The sequence below is a fragment of the Schistocerca americana genome, chromosome 3 (genome assembly GCF_021461395.2).
Source record: "Schistocerca americana isolate TAMUIC-IGC-003095 chromosome 3, iqSchAmer2.1, whole genome shotgun sequence".
NCBI classification, from domain to species: domain Eukaryota; kingdom Metazoa; phylum Arthropoda; class Insecta; order Orthoptera; family Acrididae; genus Schistocerca; species Schistocerca americana.
In genome coordinates, this window is record NC_060121.1 from 977,222,853 (window position 1) to 977,247,520 (window position 24,668).

The following is a 24,668-nucleotide window of genomic DNA, read 5'->3' on the forward strand; positions in this document are numbered from 1 at the left end:
ACCAGCTGTGGACATCTAACTTCTGCATGCATAATTTATCATCTAATAATTTTGAAATAATAGTTATGTGGTCAGAGGAAGTAGTTGGTATGGGGGTAGACGACATTATTTCGTATCTTAGACAGTATATTACAGCATTGGTTCCTGACACTGTACATCACCTATTTGTGTGTTCATATTCTTGCTTTGACAAAACAAAAACTTCTCTTTTGTTAGCTTTTGGATGTACTTCACACAGTCGGGGAGATTTGAAGTGGAACCTAAATGTCTAGTGCCTGGTGCTATGCATTTACCCTTTGACTGTGATTTTGGGTTAACTGAGAAAGAGAAAAGACAGGTATCTTTTATTGTTATTCCAGACCAGTGGATGGAACTTGTTAAAAAGAAGAAGAGTAAAGGAACCTTTCAATGTTTTAAAAATGAAAGGTAACATGTTTATTACTGTCAAACCTCTTCTTGATAAGGTATGATGATGAGCAGTATCTGAATTTGGGCACAAGGTTTTATTACGTAAAATTACACGTTTGAAAATTATGAAAGCTGGCCCTTTTTAAGTTAGTCTTTAAATATGCTTACGGCAGTATTGAGAATTTTGATACTGTAGACATGGAGGGGGGGAGGGGAGACAGGTAGCACTTACATTGTTAATGTCACATTTTGCCTCAAATACAATACAATGGCCCAAGACTGATAAAACCTTCCAAGCTACAGGATTACAGCAATTACTAAATTACATTCCAGGAGTTCACCATGGGTATTACAGAAACCTCAAAACTGACACATTCTCTGAGAATATTAATGACGCTGCATGGTTTGATAACACTGATTGTTATCAATATGATTTTGAGTGTTTTTTTCAGAATAAACTCATTTACAACACATTAAGCATGGTATACAATATTAATGCTAGAAAAACACTTTTTGCTACCATCACAATGGTACCCTGAGGATTTGGATGTTTGATAGTGTACAAAACAAATCTTCACGTAATATTGTTCTTCTTTATTAATTATTATTATTTGTGTTAGGTTGCAAAGTAAAGGATATGACAGATCAGGAACATTAACTGGTCCATTCTGTATGAATTTCTGTTAAAAAAATAAGAATAAAATAATTTGATGTATTTTTCCAGTCTCATTTACAAAAACCCCTGTTCTCCATTTCTAAATGCTGTGGGTTAACCCTTTTTCCGCACCTGTCTTCAGTTACACACTAAAAAATAAAAGAAATAAAAAAGCACTACAAAGGTATCAACAGAAAATGCAAAATTGTAAACTTTGGTGGCTGATGGATGAATGTGTGATGCTCCAGCACAGTTTCACTGCACAGCTGGCAAGAATAGTAAACAGGAGACATTTTGATACCAAGGCATGATCTTTTCGCAAATTTCATCTCGTGTACTCAGTTGGATAGTAACTACGCCTCACAGACAGGTGCATGGGCACTCTATGCAGATGTCAGCATTTGAGAGAGGACATGTAGATGGGCTCAAAGCAGCCAGTTGTAGTAGTCAGCAAATCACTCAACATTTGAACAGGAGCGATGCCACTATTCAGCAATGTTGGCAGGAATGGGTGAACGATGGCTGAACACAGCATCAAGAAGGAAGCAGTCGACCTAGAGAGACCACAAAATGTGAGGACTGAGAAATTGTCAGAGGGGCACCAGGAGCCCTGGATTCATCATTACCATTGAGCTGATGTGCAACTGGTACTTCGGTGACCACAAGAACCATTAATAAGTGGCCCCCAGAAAGGAGGGGCTGAGCTCATGGTGCCCCTTGCATTGACTACCATTAACCTCTGCATGCCAATGAGCTGGTTTGCAGTGGTGTTGGGCACATTTGGCCTAGAAGCTCATCAACTGCAGTAGAACTATCTTTAGTGATGAACTGAGCCATGATGACCAGTGAAGATGCATCTGCAGATGCCACAGACAGGGGCCATATACCACTTTGATTATCACCTGACATATGGCCCAACAGCCAGGAGTCATAGTCTGGGGTGTCATTTTAGCACGACCATTTTGGTTGTCATCCATGGCACTCTTACAGCACTGCAGTTATTGTAGTTGTTGTTGTTGTTGTCTTCAGTCCAGAGACTGGTTTGATGCAGCTCTCCATGCTACTCTATCCTGTGCAAGCTTCTTCATCTCCCAGTACCTACTGCAACCTACATCATTCTGAATCTGCTTAGTGTATTCATCTCTTGGTCTCCCTCTACGATTTTTACCCTACACGCTGCCCTACAATACTAAATTGGTGATCCCTTGATGCCTCAGAACATGTCCTACCAACCGATCCCTTCTTCTAGTTAAGTTGTGCCACAAACTCCTCTTCTCCCCAACCCTATTCAATACCTCCTCATTAGTTATGTGATCTACCCATCTAATCTTTAGCATTCTTCTGTAGCACCACATTTCGAAAGCTTCTATTCTCTTCTTGCCCAAACTATTTACTGTCCATGTTTGACTTCCATACATGTCCACACTCCATACAAATACTTTCACAAACGACTTCCTGACACTTACATCTATACTCGATGTTAACAAATTTCTCTTCTTCAGAAACGCTTTCCTTGCCATTGCCAGTCTACATTTTATATCCTCTCTCTTCAACCATCATCAGTTATTTTGCTCCCCAAATAACTCCTTAACTACTTTAAGCGTCTCATTTCCTAATCTAATTCCCTCAGCATCACCCGACTTAATTCGACTACATTCCATTATCCTTGATTTGCCTTTGTTGATATTCATCTTATATCCTCCTTTGAAGACACTATCCATTCCGTTCAACTGCTCTTCCAAGTCCTTTGTTGTCTCTGACAGAATTACAATGTCATCGGCGAACCTCAAAGTTTTTATTTCTTCTCCATGGATTTTAATATCTACTCCAAATTTTTCTTTTGTTTCCTTCACTGCTTGCTCAATATACAGATTAAATAACATCAGGGAGAGGCTACAACCCTGTCTCACTCCCTTCCCAAACACTGCTTCCCTTTCATGTCCCTCGACTCTTATAACTGCCATCTGGTTTCTGTACAAATTGTAAATAGCCTTTCGCTCCCTATATTTCACCCCTGTCACCTTCAGAATTCGAAAGAGAGTATTCCAGTCAACATTGTCAAAAGCTTTCTGTAAGTCTACAAATGCTAGAAACGTAGGTTTGCCTTTCCTTAATCGAGCTTCTAAGATAAGTCGTAGGATCAATATTGCCTCACGTGTTCCGATATTTCTACGGCAGACTGATCTTCCCCGAGGTCAGCTTCTACTGGTTTTTCCATTCGTCTGTAAATAATTCGCGTTAGTATTTTGCAGCCGTGGCTTATTAAACTGATAGTTCAGTAATTTTCACATCTGTCAACACCTGCTTTCTTTGAGATTGGTATTGTTATATTCTTCTTGAAGTCTGAGGGTATTTCGCCTATCTCATACATTTTGCCCACCAGATGGTAGAGTTTTGTCAGGACTGGCTCTCCCAAGGCTGTCAGTAGTTCTAATGGAATGTTGTCTACTCCCGGGCCTTGTTTCGACTCAGGTCTTTCAGTGCTCTGTCAAACTCATCACGCAGTATCATATCTCCCATTTCATCTTCATCTACATCCTCTTCCATTTCCATAATATTGTCCTCAAGTACATTGCCCTTGTATAGACCCTCTATATACTCCTTCCATCTTTCTGCTTTCCCTTCTTTGCTTAGAACTGGGTTTCCATCTGAGCTCTTGATATTCATACAAGTGGTTCTCTTTTCTCCAAAGGTCTCTTTAATTTTCCTGTAGGCAGTATCTATCTTACCCCGAGTGAGATATGCCTCTACATCCTTACATTTGTCCTCTAGCCATCCCTGCTTATCCATTTTGCACTTCCTGTCGATCTCATTTTTGAGGCGTTTGTATTTCTTTTTGCCTGCTTCACTTACTGCATTTTTATATTTTCTCCTTTCATCAATTAAATTCAATATTTCTTCTGTTACCCAAGGATTTCTACTAGTCCTCGTCTTTTTACCTACTTGATCCTCTGCTGCCTTCACTACTTCATACCTCAGAGCTACCCATTCTTCTTCTACTGTACTTCTTTTCCCCATTCCTGTCAATTGTTCCCTTATGCTCTCCCTGAAACTCTGTACAACCTCTGGTTTAGTCAGTTTATCCAGGTCCCATCTCCTTAAATTCCCACCTTTTTGCAGTTTCTTCAGTTTTAATCTACAGTTCATAAACAATAGATTGTGGTCAGAGTCCACATCTGCCCCTGGAAATGTCTTAAAATTTAAAACCTGGTTCCTAAATCTCTGTCTTACCATTATATAATCTATCTGATACCTTTTAGTATCTCCAGGCTTCTTCCACGTATACAACCTCCTTTTATGATTTTTGAACCAAGTGTTAACTATGATTAAGTTGTGCTCTGTGCAAAATTCTACCAGGCGGCTTCCTCTTTCATTTCTTACCCCCAATCCATATTCACTTACTATGTTTCTTTCTCTCCCTTTTGCTATTGTCGAATTCCAGTCACCCATGACTATTAAATTTTCGTCTCCCTTCACTATCAGAGTAATTTCTTTTATTTCATCATACATTTCTTCAACTTCTTCGTTATCTGCAGAGCTAGTTGGCATATAAGCTTTTGGTACTGTGGTAGGTGTGGGCTTCGTATCTATCTTGGCCACCACAATAATGTGTTCACTATGCTGTTTGTAGTAGCTTACCCGCATTCCTATTTTCCTATTCTTTATTCAAGCTACTCCTGCATTACCCCTATTTGATTTTGTGTTTATAACCCTGTAGTCACCTGACCAGAAGTCTCGTTCCTCCTGCCACCGAACTTCACTAATTACCACTGTATCTAATTTTAACCTATCCATTTCCCTTTTTAAATTTTCTAGCCTACCTGCCTGATTAAGTAATCTCATATTCCACCTCCGATCCGTAGAACACCAGTTTTCTTTCTTCTGATAACTATGTCCTCCTGAGTAGATCCGTATGGGGGACTATTTTACGTCCGGAATATTTTACCCAAGAGGATGCCATCATCATTTAACCTTACAGTAAAGCTGCATGCCCTTGGGAAAAATTATGGTTGTAGTTTCCCCTTGCTTTCAGCCGTTCGCAGTACCAGCACAGAAAGGCCATTTTGGTTAGTGTTACAAGGCCAGATTAGTCAATCATCCAGACTGTTGCCCCTGCAACTACTGAAAAGACTGCTGCCCCTCTTTAGGAACCACACATTTGTTTGGCCTCTCAACAGATACCCCTCCGCTGTGGTTGCACCTACGGTACGGCTATCTGTATCGCTGAGGCACGCAAGCCCCCCCACCAACGGCATGGTCCATGGTTCATGGTCAATGATATTCCACACCATGTTTCAGTGTCTTTCATGGAAAGCCACCTGGGGCTAAGCACTTATCAGCCAGAACATTCTGACTACCTAAAAGATAGCCCACCTTTGGCATAGATAACAGTGGCGAAACATCGTGGCAGGGAAGCAATGAGGGCTTTGGCACTACATCTGCATACAAAATTCATCTAATTCCTGTAAATTCCAGGGGCAGAGGCGGAAGAGGGGGAGAGGAGGAGGAAGGGGGAGAGGAGGAGGAGGAGGAAAGGAGAGGGGGGGAGCGATGGGCTGTGACACTACAGAGTGTCTCAATCCAGATGTGTTTGTTTGGGTTCAGATTTGGCAAGTCAAACTTGCCACTGCGTTTCTCGAACCACTCCATCACACACCCAGCCTTGTGACACGGTGCAGTATCTCGCTGAAAAATGCCGCTGCATTGGAAAACATGATTATCATGAATGAGTGTACGTTGCCTGCAACCAGTGTACGATACTCCTTGGCCATCATGGTGCCTTGCACAAGCTCCAATGGACCCACGGGTGAACATGTGAATGTTTCTCAGAGCATAATGGAGCCGCCGCCAGCATGTCTTCAGCCTGGAGTACAGGCTTCGAGGACCTGTTCCCCTGGAAGATGACGGATTCGCTCCCTTGCATCAGCATGATGAAGGATGTGTCTAGATTCATCAGACCGTGCAATGCTCTGCCACAGCATGAACATCCAGTACCGATGGTCACGTGCCTATTTCAGCTTTAGTGATAACATTGGCACATGCACGGGTCGTCAGCTGCAGAGCCCACCATTCAGAGTGTTCGATGCACTGTGTGTACAGACACACTTGTACTCTGCCCGATATTAAAGAATGATGTTAGTTCTGCCACAGTTCACCACCTGTCCTGTTCTACCTTTCTGTTCAGCCTATGACGTTTGACATTTGTAATGAGGGGTGGCTGCCCAACCCCACGACACCTCGACGTGGTTTCACCTTGGTTTTGCCACTTTTTGAAGACACTCAGCACAGCACACCTCGAACACCCCAGTCATGCAGTTAGAGAAATGCTTGTGATAAGCCTCTGGACCATCACAATCTGCCCTCGGTCAGACTAAGATAGATCGTGTGCCTTCCCCATTCTAAACATGGGCAGCACACTCACTGATACTACATGCACCATACACGAGTCTGACTGTCAGTCATGCCTCTCCAGATGACACTGCTATTGCTTGAACAGGTTTATATCAATAGTAGATAAGTAGCCATAATGTTATGGCTGATCAGTATATTTCAGAGAAATAGTTCCCATCCACACAAGGCAAGAGTTCCTACTGTTTGTCTTCATGCTTGCCAAACCCTACTTTGGCTATCAACATCAGTGGATCTATTACCAATTGGAACATTATGGTCAGGGCCCTCCCGACAGCTTGGGGTGCCAATGGACAGAATTTGTCATGATATCCCGCAGGAGGATATCCAACAACTCTGTTAATCAATGCTCAGCTGAATAACTGCTTGCATAGGCGCCCTAGATGGACCAACATACTACTGACCTGGTCAATTTGTAAAAGAATTTTGAATATAGCATCCAATTTTTCTAAACTTGTAACCAGCTGTTTGTCTATATATGTGAATCACATCTGCCAATTTCCATCTGATTCTTCCTTCATGGAATACCTTCCTTTTTTTTCTTTTTCTTTGTGTGTGTGTGTGTGTGTGTGTGTGTGTGTGTGTGTGTGTGTGTGTGTGTGTGTGTGCGCGCGCGTGCGTGCAGAAGACTGCACAGCCAATGAACTGATATTTTTAATAAGTACATGTCACGTTGTGGACATGGTTGATACTGTTGCCAGCATCTGGTCAAAATTATTTCAGTGTAGCGACTCTCAGTTCTTTCTGGTTAACCATATTCAATGATAAGCAAAAAGACTAATCAAATCCATGTTGCATTTTTGTGCTCATTGTTGTATTGTTGTGGTCTTCAGTCCGAAGACTAATTCTCCATGCTAGCCCATTTCATGCAAGCCTATTCATCCCTGAATAACTACAAAAACCCATATCTACCTGAACCAGGTTACTGTACTCATGCCTGTCATCCTTACTTTTAGTCATATTGAGCTATAATTTCTTTTTTCCCCCGAATTTGATTCAGTACATCATCAGTTACATGATCAACCCATCTCCAGCATTCTTTTGCAGAACTGAATTTCAAAGGCTTCTATTCTATTCTCATTTGAACTGCTTGATGCTCATGTTTCTCTTCCCTACTAGGCTACACTCCATATAAATACCTTCAGAAAGACTTCCAAACACTTAAACTTATTTTAGATGAGCAAATTTCTCTTTTCCATAAATGTGGTTTTTGCTACAGCCAGTCTGCATTTAATAATCTGCTGCCATCATCAGTTTCTTACTGCCCAAATAGGAAAGGTCTTATGTTACTACCGAGCGAGGTGGCGCAGTGGTTAGCACACTGGACTCGCATTCGGGAGGACGACGGTTCAATCCCGTCTCCAGCCATTCTGATTTAGGTTTTCCGTGATTTCCCTAAATCGTTTCAGGCAAATGCCGGGATGGTTCCTTTGAAAGGGCACGGCCAATTTCCTTCCCCATCCTTCCGTAACCCGAGCTTGTGCTCTGTCTCTAATGACCTCGTTGTCGACGGGACGTTAAAAAACACTAACCTAACCTTATGTTACTGACAGTGTCTCAATTTCTAGTCTAACCCCTACATCACCACCAGATTTAATTTGAATACACTCCATTAAAATTGTTTTACTTCTGTTAATGTTAATCTTATAATCTTTTTTCAAGACCCTTTCCATTCCATTCAGCTGCTGTTCCAAGACCTTTGTCGTATCGACAGAATTATAAGGCCATCAACAGATTTCAAATTTTTTATTTTTTTCCCTTGAATTTTACTTCCCTTTCCAGAGTTTTCCTTGGTTTCTTTTATTGCTTGGTCATTGTACAGATTGAATAACAACAGACATATGCTACAGCTGCATCCCCACTCCCTTCTGAATTATGGCTTCCCTTTCATGTTCTTTGACTCTTACAATTGCAGTCTGGTTTCTGTACAAGTGGTATAATGTGTAGTCCATTCAATGTTGTCAAATGCTCTCTTTAAATCCACAAATTCTTTAAAATGTAGGCTTGCCTTTCTTCAACCTATCTTCCAACAGAAGTCTAGGGTCAGTACTGCTTCGCGTGTTCCTACATTTCTCTAGGATCCCAACAAATCTTCCCAAGGTTTCCTTCTGTCAGATTTTCCATTTTCTATAAATAATTCAAGTTAATATTTTGGATCCATGACTACTTAAGCTGATGGTTCAGTTGTATTCACATATGTTAACACCCACCTTCTTTGGAATTGGAATTATTACATTCTTCTTGAAGTCTGAGTACATTTCACCCATCTCATCTATACAGAGTGCGTTCCATAAGTAATGCGACCAATTTTTTTCTGATGCAACAGTACACCACAGCATGTTGTAACTGGCTGGGCTAAGTGGAGGGAGGTGTTAGCTTCAAAATGCTCTTTGTCTCATTTGGCTGCGAGCTGCCAGAGTGTCAGGATGTGCATTACCGTCAAACCCATTTTGAGTTTATGTAACAGGGTAAAATGGATCATTCTGTAAAGTAACGGTACGCTATCAAATTTTGCGTTAAACTTGGAAGTCCGCCACCGAAACGTTTCCATTACTTCAGCATGCCTTTGGGAATGATTACTTGTCCAAATCAAGTTTTCCGATGGCACAAGTTGTTCATGGAGTGCTGAGAGGAGATCACTGACGAACCTCACAGTGGACGGCCATCAGCCACACGAGTCGATGAAAATGTGATGCTCATGCGCGATTGTTTGAACTCTGGCAGATGGCTGAGCCTTCAATTGATAGAACAAACTCTGAACATGTCAAAAACAACCGTTTTCTGCATCGTGACCGAAGATTTGAACATGAGAAAGGTGTGTGCCGAACTCGTCCCAAAAGTGTTGGCTACGAACACAAACACATGCGAGTGCTTCGGTGCCGAAAAATGTTGGAAATGTTTGAAAATAATCCAAATTTTTTAAACTCGGTTATCACTGGTGATGAGTCGTGGATTTTTGAGTATGACCCTGAGACAAAAAGGCAGAGTTCAGAGTGGCACACCCCATCATCGTCCCATCCCAAGAAGGCACGCATTAAAACCATGCTCATTGTCTTCTTTGACATCAGAAGCATTGTCCACCACGAATTCGTACCTACTGGGACTACAGTGAACTCAGCTTTCTACTTGGGAGTGTTCAAAATACTGAAAAGGAGGGTCTCACACTGCCCAACCAACATCAAGGACATGTGGAAAGTTCACCACGACAATGCGCCAATTCATTGTCAATGACTTCCTGGCCAGGATCAAGACCCCATTGGTTCCCCAGCCTCCCTACAGTCCTGACCTGGCTCCCGCTGACTTTTTTTTTTTTTTTTTTTTTTTGTTAAAAGGAGTCATGAAAGGAAAACATTGGGACACGATTGAAAGCATACATGCGCTTGTTACATCAGCTCTAAAGCACATTCTGGAAAAGGCCTTCCAGGCATGGAAACACCGCCTCCAGAAGTGTATCGACACAAGAGGGTGCTATTTTGAAATTTTTTTATTATTTGTACGAATATATTCAATAAATGATTTTTTATGAATTTGGTCGCATTACTTATGGAACGCACCTTGTCTTGCACACCCGGTGGAATATTTCTGTCATAGCTGGCTCTCCAAAGGATCTCAATAATTCTGAGGGGACACCGTCCAATCCAGCAGCTTTGTTCCAACTTAGGTCTTTCAATGCTCTGTCCATCTTTCGTCTCAGTATTATATCTCTCGTCTGACCTTCATTTACTTCCTTTTCCCCATTTCATAAGACAACCTGCCAGTTCATTTCCCTTGAACAGCTCTACTATACATTCCTTCCATTTTTCAGCTTTACCTTCTTTGCTTGGTATGGCATGCCACGGGTGCTTGAAATTCATACAGCCGCTTCTATCTTCTCCCCAGTCATGCAAGTTTCAAGAGCATTGGCTTTCTCCTCTAACCATAAGCGTTTAGTCATTCTGCTTTTCCTGTCAGTCTCATTGTTTTAGATGTGTGTATTCTCTTCCATCTGCTTCATATGCTGAATTTTTATATTTTTCTCCTTTCATCAGTTAACATTAATGTCTCCTGTGTTATCCAAGGATTTCTACTAGATATTATCTTTTTGCCTACTGAATTCTCTACGCCCAAGTCCATCAATTCATCATCTATTGTATTCCTCTCCCCCATTTCAGTCCAATGTTGTCTAATGTTCGTTCTGCAACTCTTAATAGTCTCTGGTACCTTCAATTTATACGGGACCCGCTACTTCGTTTTCTACCTTTTTTGCAATTTCTTCAGTTTTAACCTGCAGTCTATAACCAATAAATTATGGTCAGAGTCCTCATCTGCCTCTGGAAATGTCTTTCACTTTAAAACCTGGCTTCAGAATCTGTGTATTACCATTATATAATCAATCTGAAACCTTACATGATTCTTAAATCAAGTGTCAGTGCTGATTAACTTACCCTCTGTGCAAAATTCTACGAGGGGACTCCCTCTTTCATTCCTTCCCCCAGTCCATTTTCTCTTACTATTTTCCTTCTCTTCCTTTTCCTGCATTAACATCTAGACCACCATCACAATTAAATTTTCCTATCTGGTCATACATTCTTTCAGTCACTTCATCATCATCTGTGGACCTAATTGGCATACACCCTGCCACTCCAAACAGTTTTGACACTGGATTAATGAAAAACAGAGATATGTTAAAATCGTGGTTTTAATGTGTCAAGTGTTTTATACAGTCTCCCTCCACTTGAGTACAATGCACAGAAGGTTCATACAACAATGTGAAACAGTGAGGAAATGGATTTTTGGGACACTGTTCAACTCACTTGTTACACTGGCGTAAATGTCTGTCAGTCATTAGAGCATTGGGCCATAATGTGAATTTCACGATTTTGTCATTTTGTAGTACGTTCATATTGATATCATATCTCATCACCTGCAATGATTTTTTCCAGAAAAATAAGATACTCGAATTTTGCATTTCAATCAAGCTGCGGAAGGCAGCCGCACATCGTTGTTTTGGCTCAGGAGTGAAGATATGGGGGACAAACTTTGCACACACTTTTCTCTTCTTCAAAACATTCTGGAGATTTTTCTGAGATGTTACTCCACTGTGATTTGTTACACAACATTGCACACTACATTCCCACATCTATTCCTTAAAACTGCCTGCCCACAGCTTACTGGGCAAATGCTCATCTGTTGGTTACAGTTGTTAGTTCAAACTGCCACAGTATTTACTGTACTGATTATGCTTGTACACCAGTAATACAATCAGTTTAGGAACGTTTTGGATGGACGGTGTACACTTGTTCAACTGTGACAGGTGCTGGCTTCATGTCTGTCATGGCTACGATAAAACATTCCTATGGTGTATAGTAGCCTACCTGTGTTCCCATTTTCTATTCATTATTAGACCTACTTCTGCGTTACTCTTATTTCTTTTTGTAATTACAATCCTACAGTCACCTGACCTAAAGTATTGTTCTTTGTGCCACTGGACTTCACCAAACTCCACTACATCTAGCTTCAACTTATCCAATTTGCTTTTTAAATTCTCTAACCTACCTACACAATTAAAGGATCTAACATTCCACATTCTGTTCTGTAATGCCAGTTCTGTGTTTTCTGGCAATTTTACGCTTCCCGTAGTTCCCATGTTGAGACATGAACAGGGGTCTATTTTACTTCTGGAATATTTTACCCAAGAGAATGCCATCATCATTAAGCAATACAGTACAGCTGCATACCCTCACCTATGATTTCTCGTTGCTTCCAGGTATTTGCAGTAACAGCACAGTGAGGTCATGAAACTTCCTGGCAGATTAAAACTGTATGCCCGACCGAGACTCGAACTCGGGACCTTTGCCTTTCGCGGGCAAGTGCTCTACCGTCTGAGCTACCGAAGCACAACTCACGCCTGGTACTCACAGCTTTACTTCTGCCAGTATCTCGTCTCCTACCTTCCAAACTTTACAGAAGCTCTCCTGCGAGTTCGAGTCTCGGTCGGGCACACAGTTTTAATCTGCCAGGAAGTTTCGTATCAGCGCACACTCCGCTGCAGAGTGAAAATCTCATTCTGGAAATATCCCCCAGGCTGTGGCTAAGTCATGTCTCCACAGTATCCTTTCTTTCAGGAGTGCTAGTTCCGCAAGGTTCGCAGGAGAGCTTCTGTAAAGTTTGGAAGGTAGGAGACGAGATACTGGCAGAAGTAAAGCTGTGAGTACCGGGCGTGAGTCATGCTTCGGTAGCTCAGATGGTAGAGCACTTGCCCGCAAAAGGCAAAGGTCCCGAGTTCAAGTCTCGGTCGGGCACACAGTTTTAATCTGCCAGGAAGTTTCATGTCAGCGCACACTCCGCTGCAGAGTGAAAATCTCATTCTGAGCACAGTGAGGTCATGTTAACTGATGTTAAAAGACCAATCAGTCAATCATCCAGACTGTTGCTACTGCAACTATGGAAAAGGCTGCTGCCTTTCTTCATGAGCTACAAGTCAGTCTGGTCCCTCTACTGATAAGATCTCCATTATGGTTACATCCATGGTATGACTGTCCATCTCACTGAGGCACCCAAGCCATCCCTTCTTCGCAAATTCACAGACCTTCATAGGGCATTGTCCTACTTACATAGTGCTATAAGACCAACTGATTAACATTAGTGTATATGCGAACTTATCTGGCAACCATTTTTTTTACTTTCATAATTCACAAGGACAGGCCATATTATTATTGCATATCACTGCATTCATAATTATATTACACCATATTTTTTTTTTTTTTTTTTCATTATACTGTGACAAGTGAGGGGAATGAGTTTTGAGCTATTTCTTTTCATCGTAACCAAAATGAAGGTCGATGATTATCTGAATGTTTGGATGCCACATTCATGGGCAAATTTATAAAAACTGTAGTGAACTTGAGGAGGTGCAATTTAGTTAATTGAATAGCATGATAAAGAGTTTTACATGAGGCTCCTTCATGCCAAGAAGTAAAAATACAACTAAATTTGGCAATTATGTTAATTTCTAAAACTTATTCTACATTTATGGAGAGTTCAGTTTAATTCCAAAAATAGTACCTTCCATTCTATAGCTAACGCACCAAATCAAATATGACCTGACATAATATTGTAAATAAAATTCTTAGGTTTGTAATGGCTTACTTTAGTTCTCCACTTGCAAAGATATAGAAAGATTATAAATGGAGTAGGAGGTGGAAGAAGAAGAAGAAAAAAGAGAAACGTAGCAAAAAACTGCTTCCCCAACAAAGAAAAATCAGTGAGCCATTAAAAACGTATGTTCTCTAGATTGTTTCATGGTTCCCCTTTTGGGTGAGTACAGGATGTTAGTTTATTTTTATTAGTAGTTGATGATTTCAATTTTGACTCTTTTTGTTGAATTATAAAAATATTTTAATTTTCTGAACATTATGTATTTGCAATATTAAAATAATATGTGAATAATAAATAGCATTTAACATACCCATGTTGACAAGGCCGCTATTATTGTACAGTGTGCCAAGATGAGGCCCTGACAGTGAAAGAAAGGTGTGTAGACGAGGCAGCAGATGCTTCATCTGAGGGCGTGTGATTGCTGATCGTATAATGATGTTCCCCAGTGAATGTCCAATGAAGCTTATCTTTGCTGGATTTAGTCCACAGGCCTCCACGTGATACAGGATCTCTGCGACCAACTTGTCCGTCAGCGTATCAAAATCGGAGAATGTATCACCCTGTTAATTTGGAAAAATCATATTCACATTTTCATAAATATTTAAATCAAATTTAGCTGGTCTTTCAACTAGATGTAACCATCACTTATTAAGCCAATAAAACAATCTCACTTTTTGCATTTATAGTCCACAAACTCAGAAAAATAGACACTAGATGAACAAAAATCAATGGATAGTCTTCATGAGGTGCTCTATATTCACATAAACTAATAGACTGACAGATGCATGATTCACATTGCAGAACACTAGAATCAGTATTTTGATAACTGGAACTTCACATTTGCCCATCGGATTTTGCTGTATCATATTTTTAAATTTCCATTCAGAAATTCTGCAACACCTAGTTCCTTCCTTCGTGAAGTAACTTAAAATCTTCAGTCTCATAGTATGATAAATTATCATAAATAAGTAAGAGAAATTTTAAAAATTAAGTATCTTTTAGAACAATTTTTGAGCATTTTTCTGAAAAAAGAATCAAGAAGTGCTGTTAAGGTGCATTTATTGAAGAAATATGTAAATAAATTTTGTTACAACTGACAACCTTGTGGTTTTTTAAAACTGTAATTCCACATGCCAAATGTGTAAACATACTTACAATGTCAAAACTATTAAGGAATAAACCAAGGTATCCTGTAAAATCCTGAGGAAAGTGTTTTTGGTGCATGTTACTAGAGTAACAGGAAAAATGACATTCCAGTTTCCTAGTCATATGACAACAAACATGTATGATGCTCAACTGTTGGAGCTCCAGAAATGGCCATTCAGTTAATATAAATATGAGAAAAGAATTTGAAATGTCTTTGCAATGTTGTTTGCTGCAATCTGTTTTGCAATGAGCCAATGCCAGTGCAAGTTGTTTAGTTCCAGCATAAGATATTGTACCTCCTGGAATACAAATGATTTACACACAAATAAAGTGCAATTACAATAACAAAGTAGCGAAGTGAAGTATAACTTCATAGCTGTGGACTCTCATTCAAAGAGTGGAAGATATTCGTAGATCAGAGCACAGTCTTCCAGGATTGGTAACTTTTTTCAGTGTCTTTAAGAATATTACAGCATTATAAATTCAGACCTACAATGTGGTTATCACTTACATACAATGATATTGTTTTCCATATTTCAGCCATTTCCCATCTTCTAGTGCACCTTACTGCTGCCTGACAGTGAAATCAACACAAATTGGCAACTAGCAAATGGATCTGAATAAAAGTAGTACTTGTAAATGGGAAATAATTAGTTTTAAAAGGTGGCAGTCTGCAATTCAACTGCAGTTAATTTTGCATAGAGCAGTAGTGCTTGCTCTGACTATCGACTGAAATTGTCACCAGACATTTTTGTGAAGGTAAGTAACTTCAAACCATGTGAGCCCATGGAGTGAGAGTCATTAACAAAACAAAATTTTGTGCCTGACAATACTGGTGGGTGAAAATGATGAATGAATGCATATAAAATGGAACCAAATTTTGTACTCTAATCAGTTCTGATTTAATGTTGGGCTGACAACCAACTATTTGCACAGTCCAGTCATATTAATGTGCCCACCGCCTACACCGAAGAGTCAAAGAAACTGGTACACCTGCCTAATATCATGCAGAGCCCCCGTGAGCACACAAAAGTGCCACAGCACGACGTGCCATGGACTCGACTAATGTCTGAAGTAGTGCTGGAGGGAACTGACACCACAAATCCAGCAGGGCTGTCCATAAATCTGTAAGAGTACGACGGGGTGGAGACCACTTCTGAACAGCATGTTGCAAGGCATCCCAGGTATGCTCAATAATGTTCATGTCTGGCCAGCGGAAGTGTCAAAGTCAGGAGAGTGTTCCTGGAGCCACTCTGTAGCAATTCTGGACATGTGAGGTGTCACATTATCCTGCTGGATTTGGCTCAAATGATTCAAATGGCTATGTGACTTAACTTCTGAGGTCATCAGTCACCTAGAACTTAGAACTAATTAAACCTAACTAACCTAAGGACATCACACACATCCATGCCCGAGGCAGGATTCGAACCTGTGACCGTAGTGGTCGCTCGGCTCCAGACTGTAGCGCCTAGAACGGCATGGCCACTCCGGCCGGCTTGCTGGATTTGCCCAAGTCCATCGGATGCAAGTGATCAGACAGGATGCTTATGTACGTGCCATCTGTCAGAATCATATCGAGACAAATCAGGAGTCCCATGTCACTCCAACTGCACACGCCGCACACCATTACAGGGCCTCCACCAGCTCGAACAGTCTCTGCTCACATGCAGGGTCCATGGATTCATGAGGTTGTCTCTGTACCCATATACATCCATCTGCTCAATACAATTTGAAATGAGACTCATCCAACCAGACACCATTTTTCCAGTCATCAATGGTCCAATGTCAGTGTTGACAGGCCCATGCGAGGCATAAAGCTTTGTGGCCGTGCAGTCATCAAGAGTACATGTGTGCGCCTTCGGCTCTGAAAGCCCATATTTATGATGTCTCCCTGAATGGTTCGCACACTGACACTTGCTGATGGCTCAGCACTGAAATCTGCAGCAATTTGTGGAAGAGCTGCACTTCGATCACATTGCACGATTCTCTTCAATCGTCATTGGTCACGTTCTTGCAGTATCTTTTTCTGGCCAGATCGATGTCGGAGATTTGATGTTTTACCAGATTCCTGATATTTAAGGTACACTCGTTAAATGGTAGAACGGGAAAATCCCCACTTCTTCACTACCTCGAACATGCTGTTTCCCATCCCTCATGCACCGACTATAACACCATGTTCAAACTCACTCAGATCTCGATAACCTGCCATTGTAGCAGCAGTAACCAATCTAACAACTGCGCCAGACACATGTTGTCTTATATAGGCATTGCCAACCACAGCAGCATATTCTGTTTGTTTACATGTCTCTATATTTGAATACACTTGCCTCTGCCAGTTTCTTTGGTGCTTCAGTGTAATGAGCAGTAACCATTCACAGTTGGCAGGTGGCAGCACCACATAAAGTGTGACTGATGGGGGAGGCAGGGAGTGCAGTCATTGTCATAATGTGGAAATGGGGCAATTTTTCTGACATCCCAAAGGGCATTATCATTGGCTTTCAGGTCATGCATGGGAGCATTTCCGAAACAGGTAAGTTTGTACACTGTTCATGTGCCGCTGTGGTCGAAGTATACCGTGCATGAAAAATGATGTTAGCCAAAACATGTGCCACGGCAACTGTGGTGCACAACGGACCATAGGTGACACAGATGAACGATGTCTGCAGAGATGTGTATGGGCAAATAGACATTCACCTGTTGAGCAACTGACCACCCAGATTAAGCAAGAGGCTACCAACAGAATCTCCTCAATGACCATTCAGTGAACGTTGCTGCATATGGGCCTCCACAGCAGGCACTTGGTTCAAGGACCCACGCTGACTGCTGTTCATTGATGACAAAGGCTGGAATCTGCTCATCAAGGCCGCAACTGGGCGTCCAATGAGTGGCAACAGATGACCTTTTCAGATGATTCATGTTTTATGCTCCACCCTAAAGAGGGCTGTTGGAATGTACGGCGCAGAAGGTCTGTCCGTGAATGGATCACCACAAGTATGCATCTATCCAGGGAGACCATGTCTATGCAGATTGTTTTTCTTCACCATGACAGCACCTACCAGCAGAACAATGCAATGTGACATACCGCTCGCAGTGTACATGCACGGTTCAAAGTGCACCAGGATGAGTCAACTCTACTCCCCTAGCCCTCGAACTTGCCAGATTTAAACCAAATCGAGAATTTGTGGGATCACCTCCATCAGGCTCTCTGTGCCACTGAAGTTGGCGTGGCTCCACATCCTTGTTGGTACCTTTCAGAACCTCACTGTCACACTTCCTGCATGTCTCACAGCTGCAAAGAGGCCGCATTAACATGACTGGACAGTGTCCATGTAATAGTTGTGCAGAATGTGAAACACTGAAGTTTAATAATGATGTGATATGATAGTGTGAGCAGTAATCAACAATGATGTATATGTGGAACAAGCAACTGACAGTTTTTAGTTACTAAAACTGTGTTAGGATATATAGCATAGCAAATGGCAGTTGTGAATGACATCTTCTAGTCTCCACAAAGCTTAGTTGTGACAACAGGCTACAGGGTGAGGATATCACTCAAATGCTATGCCTCCCAGACTTGAATCTGTTGAACATGTCTATGAATTGTTTGAAAGAAAATGTACTGTGCCCAAACCAACATCTCATATGGTGACTACAGGGCTGGAGAAGTTTCTTTTTCAAAATTGTCAAAACATCCTTAGGAACTTATCAACAATATCTTTGAATCTGTACAAAGGACTACAGCCCATATAGGTGAGCTCACTCCATAATCAGAGGAAGTACCTACAGTTGCAAAACACATATTACAACAAACATTTTTGAGTTATTCCAGCAGTGCAAAAACTATCTTCTCATACAGAGAAAGTTACAGAGTACCTACATCAGTATATTCAAATATATTATTCTGTGTCTAAAACTATACCCCCTATGTAAGACGCTTGTGTACAATCAATCTGATCAGGGAGTTTTTTCTTCTGTTGTTCATCCTTTTCACATGCATCATCTTGTAAGTAAATCTGCCGCAATCATTCTTCTGATTAGTCCCGTGTTTTAGGAAGTGTTCACTGTACATTTAAAAGATTTTAACATAGAGTCCCTAACATGATGAGATTTTCAGAGCAGCTATGAACAAATTATAAACATCTCTATCTGGGGAAAGTTCAGAAGATGGAGAGGACAATGTTGAACTAAGTGAGCATCGTACAGATTCAGATGTGGTTGCCTCTTCAACTGACGATTCCTCAAATTCATTTGTTACTAAAGATTGCTACGTGAGTAATTATGGACAGACTGGATGGCAAATGAAACCATTTAGTCACAGGGGAAGACCCAAAAGCAACAACATAATTTTTTATAAACCAGGCACTTTAGCGTTAGTGGAAATCTTTTCTCTATTTTTGTCATAAATTGATGGATGACATTTTTATGTTCAGTAATTTGCACATTATCAACAGTCATGGGTAGTTTTACAGATAGTGTGCCGCAAAAGATAGACTGTGTGAAGGTGAATGGCTTTCTCAGTCCTTTGAAAAAGGAATGGGAAGCTTTGTAAGTTTCTACGTATGGCAAAGATCCGTAAGATACAGATGGGCCTGATGTATGTGCAGTTACTATGACATACAAGATTCCTGATTTTACTTTGGTGTATCTCGTTTGGTGATAAAAACCTTATAAATGAGAGGAAAAAGACTAACAAATTCACCACTGTTCCTGAACTTATCATACCAATTCAACATAAGTATGAGGCATTTTCACAATAAAAGGTAATAAACAACTCTGTAGGTATAATTGAAGTCTTTACTCCACAGTGTCCTTCAGTTCATCAACCAAGTTGAAATACTTCCCTTTGAGACTCTTCTTTAGCAGATCAAGCACATGGAAGTTGCAGGGTGACATGTCTGCACTGTAGGGTGGATGCCCAAGCTGCTCCCACTTGAAATTGGCCATTATACTTAGTGTCACCTTTGAGAGATGTGAACTTGCATTATCATGGAGCAGAATCACTCCCTCTGTGAGCAGTCTACGCCATTTGCTATTGATGGACTTACATAAGATACACAGAGCCTTACAGTACACGTCATGGTTTATGATTTTTCCGTGCTCGAGGAATCTGATGAGTACCAGACCTCAGACACTGAAAAAGACATTGAGCATCACTTTGACTGCTGAGGGCATAGCTCTGAATTTTTTAGAGAGATTCGAGCATGCACGGAGGCTTTCCAACAGTCGTTCTTCCCGCGAACCATACGCGACTGGAACAGAAAAGGGAGGTGATGACAGTGGCACGTAAAGTGCCCTCCGCCACACACCGTTGGGTGGCTTGTGGAGTATAAATGTAGATGTAGATGTAGATGTAACAATGCATGCATGCTTCCATTTCCTGGATGCCTCAATATGTCATCCCAAAGTGGCATATACAAATTTAAATTGGTTTGCTTGTTATGATGTTTCATATCTTTTCATTTGAACAGTTCTTTTAAATGAAGTTGAAACACTTTGGGAGAATAGGCGACAACTGATGAGCAACTCATTCCATTTTGAGGAGGATGTTTCTTCCAACAATATCTGCCCAAAAAGCCAAACAAATATGGAAGACTATTTTTATCTTATTTACTTTGAAATACACATAGGCACACTGCACAAACCTTCAGAAATAGTGTAACATTTTATTATTCCTCTAGTAAGTTATGGCAGGAATGTAACTACTGATAACTGGTACACCATCATGCCTCTTGCAATAATTCTACTGGAAAAAAGTTTGACATCGGGTGAAACATTATAGACAAGATATCCCTCTACAATTTTTGCCAAATAAACAAAGAACTGTAGCTTCAGGCTTGTTTGTTTTTAAAAAAGATGTAAGAATGTACTCATATGTTCCAGCCAAACTATGATCTGTTGTACTCATTTTCACTATGCTATGAAAGATCGATGAAGACATAGGCTCTCAGAAAAAGATGACGATGATGATGATGATGAAGAAGAAGGTGGCCATTACAAGTATTTTTTCATTTGGTAAATGTGTCTGCTCTGAATTCATACAAGGACATGCTGAAAAGTAATGCCTCCATTTTTTTTAAAGAGAAAACTTTTAAAGTTTTCTAAATAAAACAAACATTATTAATGTTCTACATCTATATTTTTCACATCTACATGTTTCTTTCTCAGCACAGCCACCGTGGTGACAGAACACATTGCTCCAAATGAGAGACCAGTTTCTTGATAATGTCACTATATAATGTTTGACTTTGTTGACAGAGCCACAGGCTCACCTCTGCTTGCACAGCTTCATCATTACAAAAGTGAAGTCCTTGAATGTGTTATTTAAGTTTTGGAAACAGATGAAAATCAGATGGGGACAAGTCGAAACTGTACGGAGGACGATCAACGACAGTGAACTCGAGGTGTCATACTGTTGCAGTGCTTGTGTGTGGTCTGGTATTGCCATGCTGAAGGAGAAGGTCCTCTAGGTGTGAACAAACTCTTCGACTTCAGAAATCAATTACGGGACACATTTTGTTGCACACCACCATGTTGTACACTACAATTGTTTGGTTTTACAAAAGCCCTCTAGCAGCAGGAGGCTGCAAATATGTAGACATGAAGAATGAAGATGTAAAATGTTAGTAATGTTTGTTTTATTTAAAAAGCTTTAAGGCTTTTCACTTAATAAATTCAGAGGTGTTACTTCTGAGCACACCATTTTGTATACTTTTTTGAATGAGCTCATGTAATAAAGTTACACAACATGAATTTCTGAAGAATGTTGCTAAGGATTAACTATTCGGCTATGTTGCCCAAAGACTCAATGGTACCCATAGGCATCAAAATCTATGACAAATAAATAAAGCTCTTTATCTAGCATGGCAAGGAATTGGTGCCAGTATGCAAAGGTGTATAGAACAGGACCAGCTACCATTGCCTAGCAACAGAAGAATATGTCACATGTATGTAAGTATAAATTACACCAAACATTCCACAGTATGTGTGATTTGTTCCAAACATGTATGTAAACTCCACACTAAAATGATCTGCATGTCCTGCGAAGATGACAAAAAACAACTAGTATTTTATGCCATATAACATGGAAAACATTATGTCACTATCTTAAAAGGTTACTGAAATTAGTTTTCCAGAAATATAACATGATCTAAGTATTACTGAAATGTTTACTATCCTTTTAACTCTTTCATTACCACTGGGACATATATGTCCCATGATAGATAATGAGAGAACCAGTGGAAATTTGCTGAATGTTATTCCTATGCATCAGTATCTTAATGTTAAAGGGAAGCCTGCTAATGGTCTACTAAATTCTTGTAAGAACAGATTGCACTTATAGGTTTTGCTGTCTTCAAGTCAACCCTTTACTCCCGAGATGTATCACCATAAAAAAATTCCATCCACTGATTTTCTTATCCTTCTTGTATGCCAAATAATTGCAGTCGGAAACAAAGTTGTGATTATCAAGAGGAGGAGAACTGCTGGACACCCAACTGCTGCATACAAATCTGTGGTGAGCATTGCTGACCACCTACCAACTGAAGGTGAAACAAGAAGAAGGTGTGCAATGATGTGCTAAGAGAAAGAAGGAAACAACAAACCAAATGCATTATGCACCATACGTCAAGTTGTTTTGTGCAAAAGCCATTTCACACACTATCACAAGTAGGAGGATCAAATTTACATGTAATGATAAAGATCTTGTCATTTGAAATTATCTACCAAAATGTCAAATATTTGTACTTCATAACTATAACTGGATTCCGTAGAAATGTTGGAACACATGAGGCAATGCTGACCCTATGACATATCTTAGAAGATAGCTTAAGGAAAGGCAAACCTACATTTCTAGCATTTGTAGACTTAGAGAAAACTTTAGACAATGTTGACTGGAATACTCTCCTTCAAATTCTGCAGGTGGCAGGGGTCAAATACAGGGAGTGAAAGGCTATTTACAATTTGTACACTATCCAGATGTAGTTGTGAGAGTCGAGGGCCACGAAAGGGAAGCAATGGTAGGGAAGGGAGTGAGACAGGGTTGCAGCCTATCCCCAATGTTATTCAATCTGTATATTGAGCAAGCACTAAAGGAAACAAAAGAAAAGATTGGAGTAGGAATTAAAATCCACGGTGAAGAAAAAAAAAAATCTTTGAAATTTGCCGATGACATTGTAATTCTGTTAGAGACAGCAAAGGACCTAGACGAGCAAGTGAACGAAATTGACAGCATCTTGAAAGGAGGATATAAGTTGATCATCAACAAAAGCAAAATGAAGGATAATGGAATGTAGCCAAATTAAATCAGGTGATGCTGAGGGAATCAGATTAGGAAATGAGACTCTTAAAGTAACATATGAGTTTTGCTATTTGGGCAACAAAATAAGTGATGATAGTTGAAGTAGAGAGGATATAAAATGTAGACTGGCAATGGCAAGGAAAGTGTTTTTGAAGAAGGGAAATTCATTAACATGGATTATAGCTTTAAGTATCATGAAGTCTGTTCTGAAGGTATTTGTGTTGAATGTAGCCCTGTATGGAAGTGAAACATGGACAATAAACAGTGTAGACAAGAAGAGAATAGAAGTTTGCAAAATGTGGTGCTACAGAAGAATACTGAAGATTAGATGGGTAGATCATGTAACTAATGAGGAGGTACTGAACAGAACTGGGGAGAAGAGGAATTTGTGGCACAACTTGAGTAGAAGAAGGGATCGGTTAATAGGACACGTTCTGAGGCATCGAGGGATAACCAATTTAGTATTGGAGGGAAGCAAAGAGCGTAAAAATTGTAGAGGGAGTAGAGGGAGACCTAGGGAAGAATACACTAAGCAGATTCAGAAGGATGTGGGTTGCATTAGTTAATCAGAGATGAAGAGGCTTGTACAGGATAGAGTAGTGTGGAGAGCTGCATCAAACCAGTCTCTCGACTGAAGACCACAACAACAACTATAATGAAAGTGCTTTTCTGAAAGTATGTCATACATGAAAATATCATAAATTAAAATACATCTCATTACTTCTGGGTCATACAGGTCCCACATCAAAATATTGGTGGGACATGTACAGCATTATTCATAAGACAATTGTGTATAAGCTACAAGACATGCAGAAAAATGACAAATCTCTGCAAGTTTCAATCCATAATATATGCAGCAACATAGTTCCACCAAGGGGCAGACATGTCAGAATGTGCAGGCAAATCATCCACTCCATAACGTCACACTGCATTACTTTGTGCTTGCAGACAGGCAACCTAACGAACAGATTTGCAAAACATTCTGCCATCACACCTTCCCAGACAATTCATGTCAATGAACTGCACACACACACACACACACACACACACACACACACATACATATTGATGCTGTTTCCACTCTGAGCATCTTAATGTGTGATAAAAACTCAGAGGTGCTCTATCCACTGCAGCATGTCTGGTTTTTTTTCTTGTACTCATCTTTTGAAACCCTGGAGATTTCTGAACAACATCTTTGTTCTATCACATCTGCAATTCAAATCACTGCAAATTTTGTGGAGGGACAAATCAGTAAATCTCAACATTTTGCGTATTTCCATTTGATAATTTCATATGGAATAATGTTCTGGGGTGACTCAACTTTCTTTCTTAAAGTGTTCATTGCTCAAAAATGTGTTGTAACAATGATATGCAGTGCTCACCCACAATCATCATATAGCCACCTGTTTAAGGAGTGAGGCATTTAGACTTCTGCCTTACACACTGTTGTAAATAATCCACTGCATTAAAAAGAACAATGGGGTACATAATTAACAATACCAGAAAAAAAAGATTTTCATCACTCCACGTTAAGGCTGTCTTTCACACAAAAAGGGGTGGGAAGAACATCAGAAAGTAGACATTTGTAGATATGAATGTGTAACGTGAATATAAAAA

At 40.3% G+C, this 24,668-nt stretch overlaps 1 protein-coding gene across 1 annotated transcript in view; it reads right to left on the reverse strand.

Moving 5' to 3' along the window:
• The window catches only part of LOC124605342 (protein FAM135A), a 600,028-nt gene that overhangs the window by 18,529 nt on the left and 556,831 nt on the right, over positions 1-24,668 (reverse strand). The window contains exon 14 of the mRNA XM_047136953.1: positions 13,920-14,169. Coding sequence (XP_046992909.1) covers positions 13,920-14,169 — 250 coding nt within the window. The remainder of the gene's footprint in view (positions 1-13,919; positions 14,170-24,668) is intronic.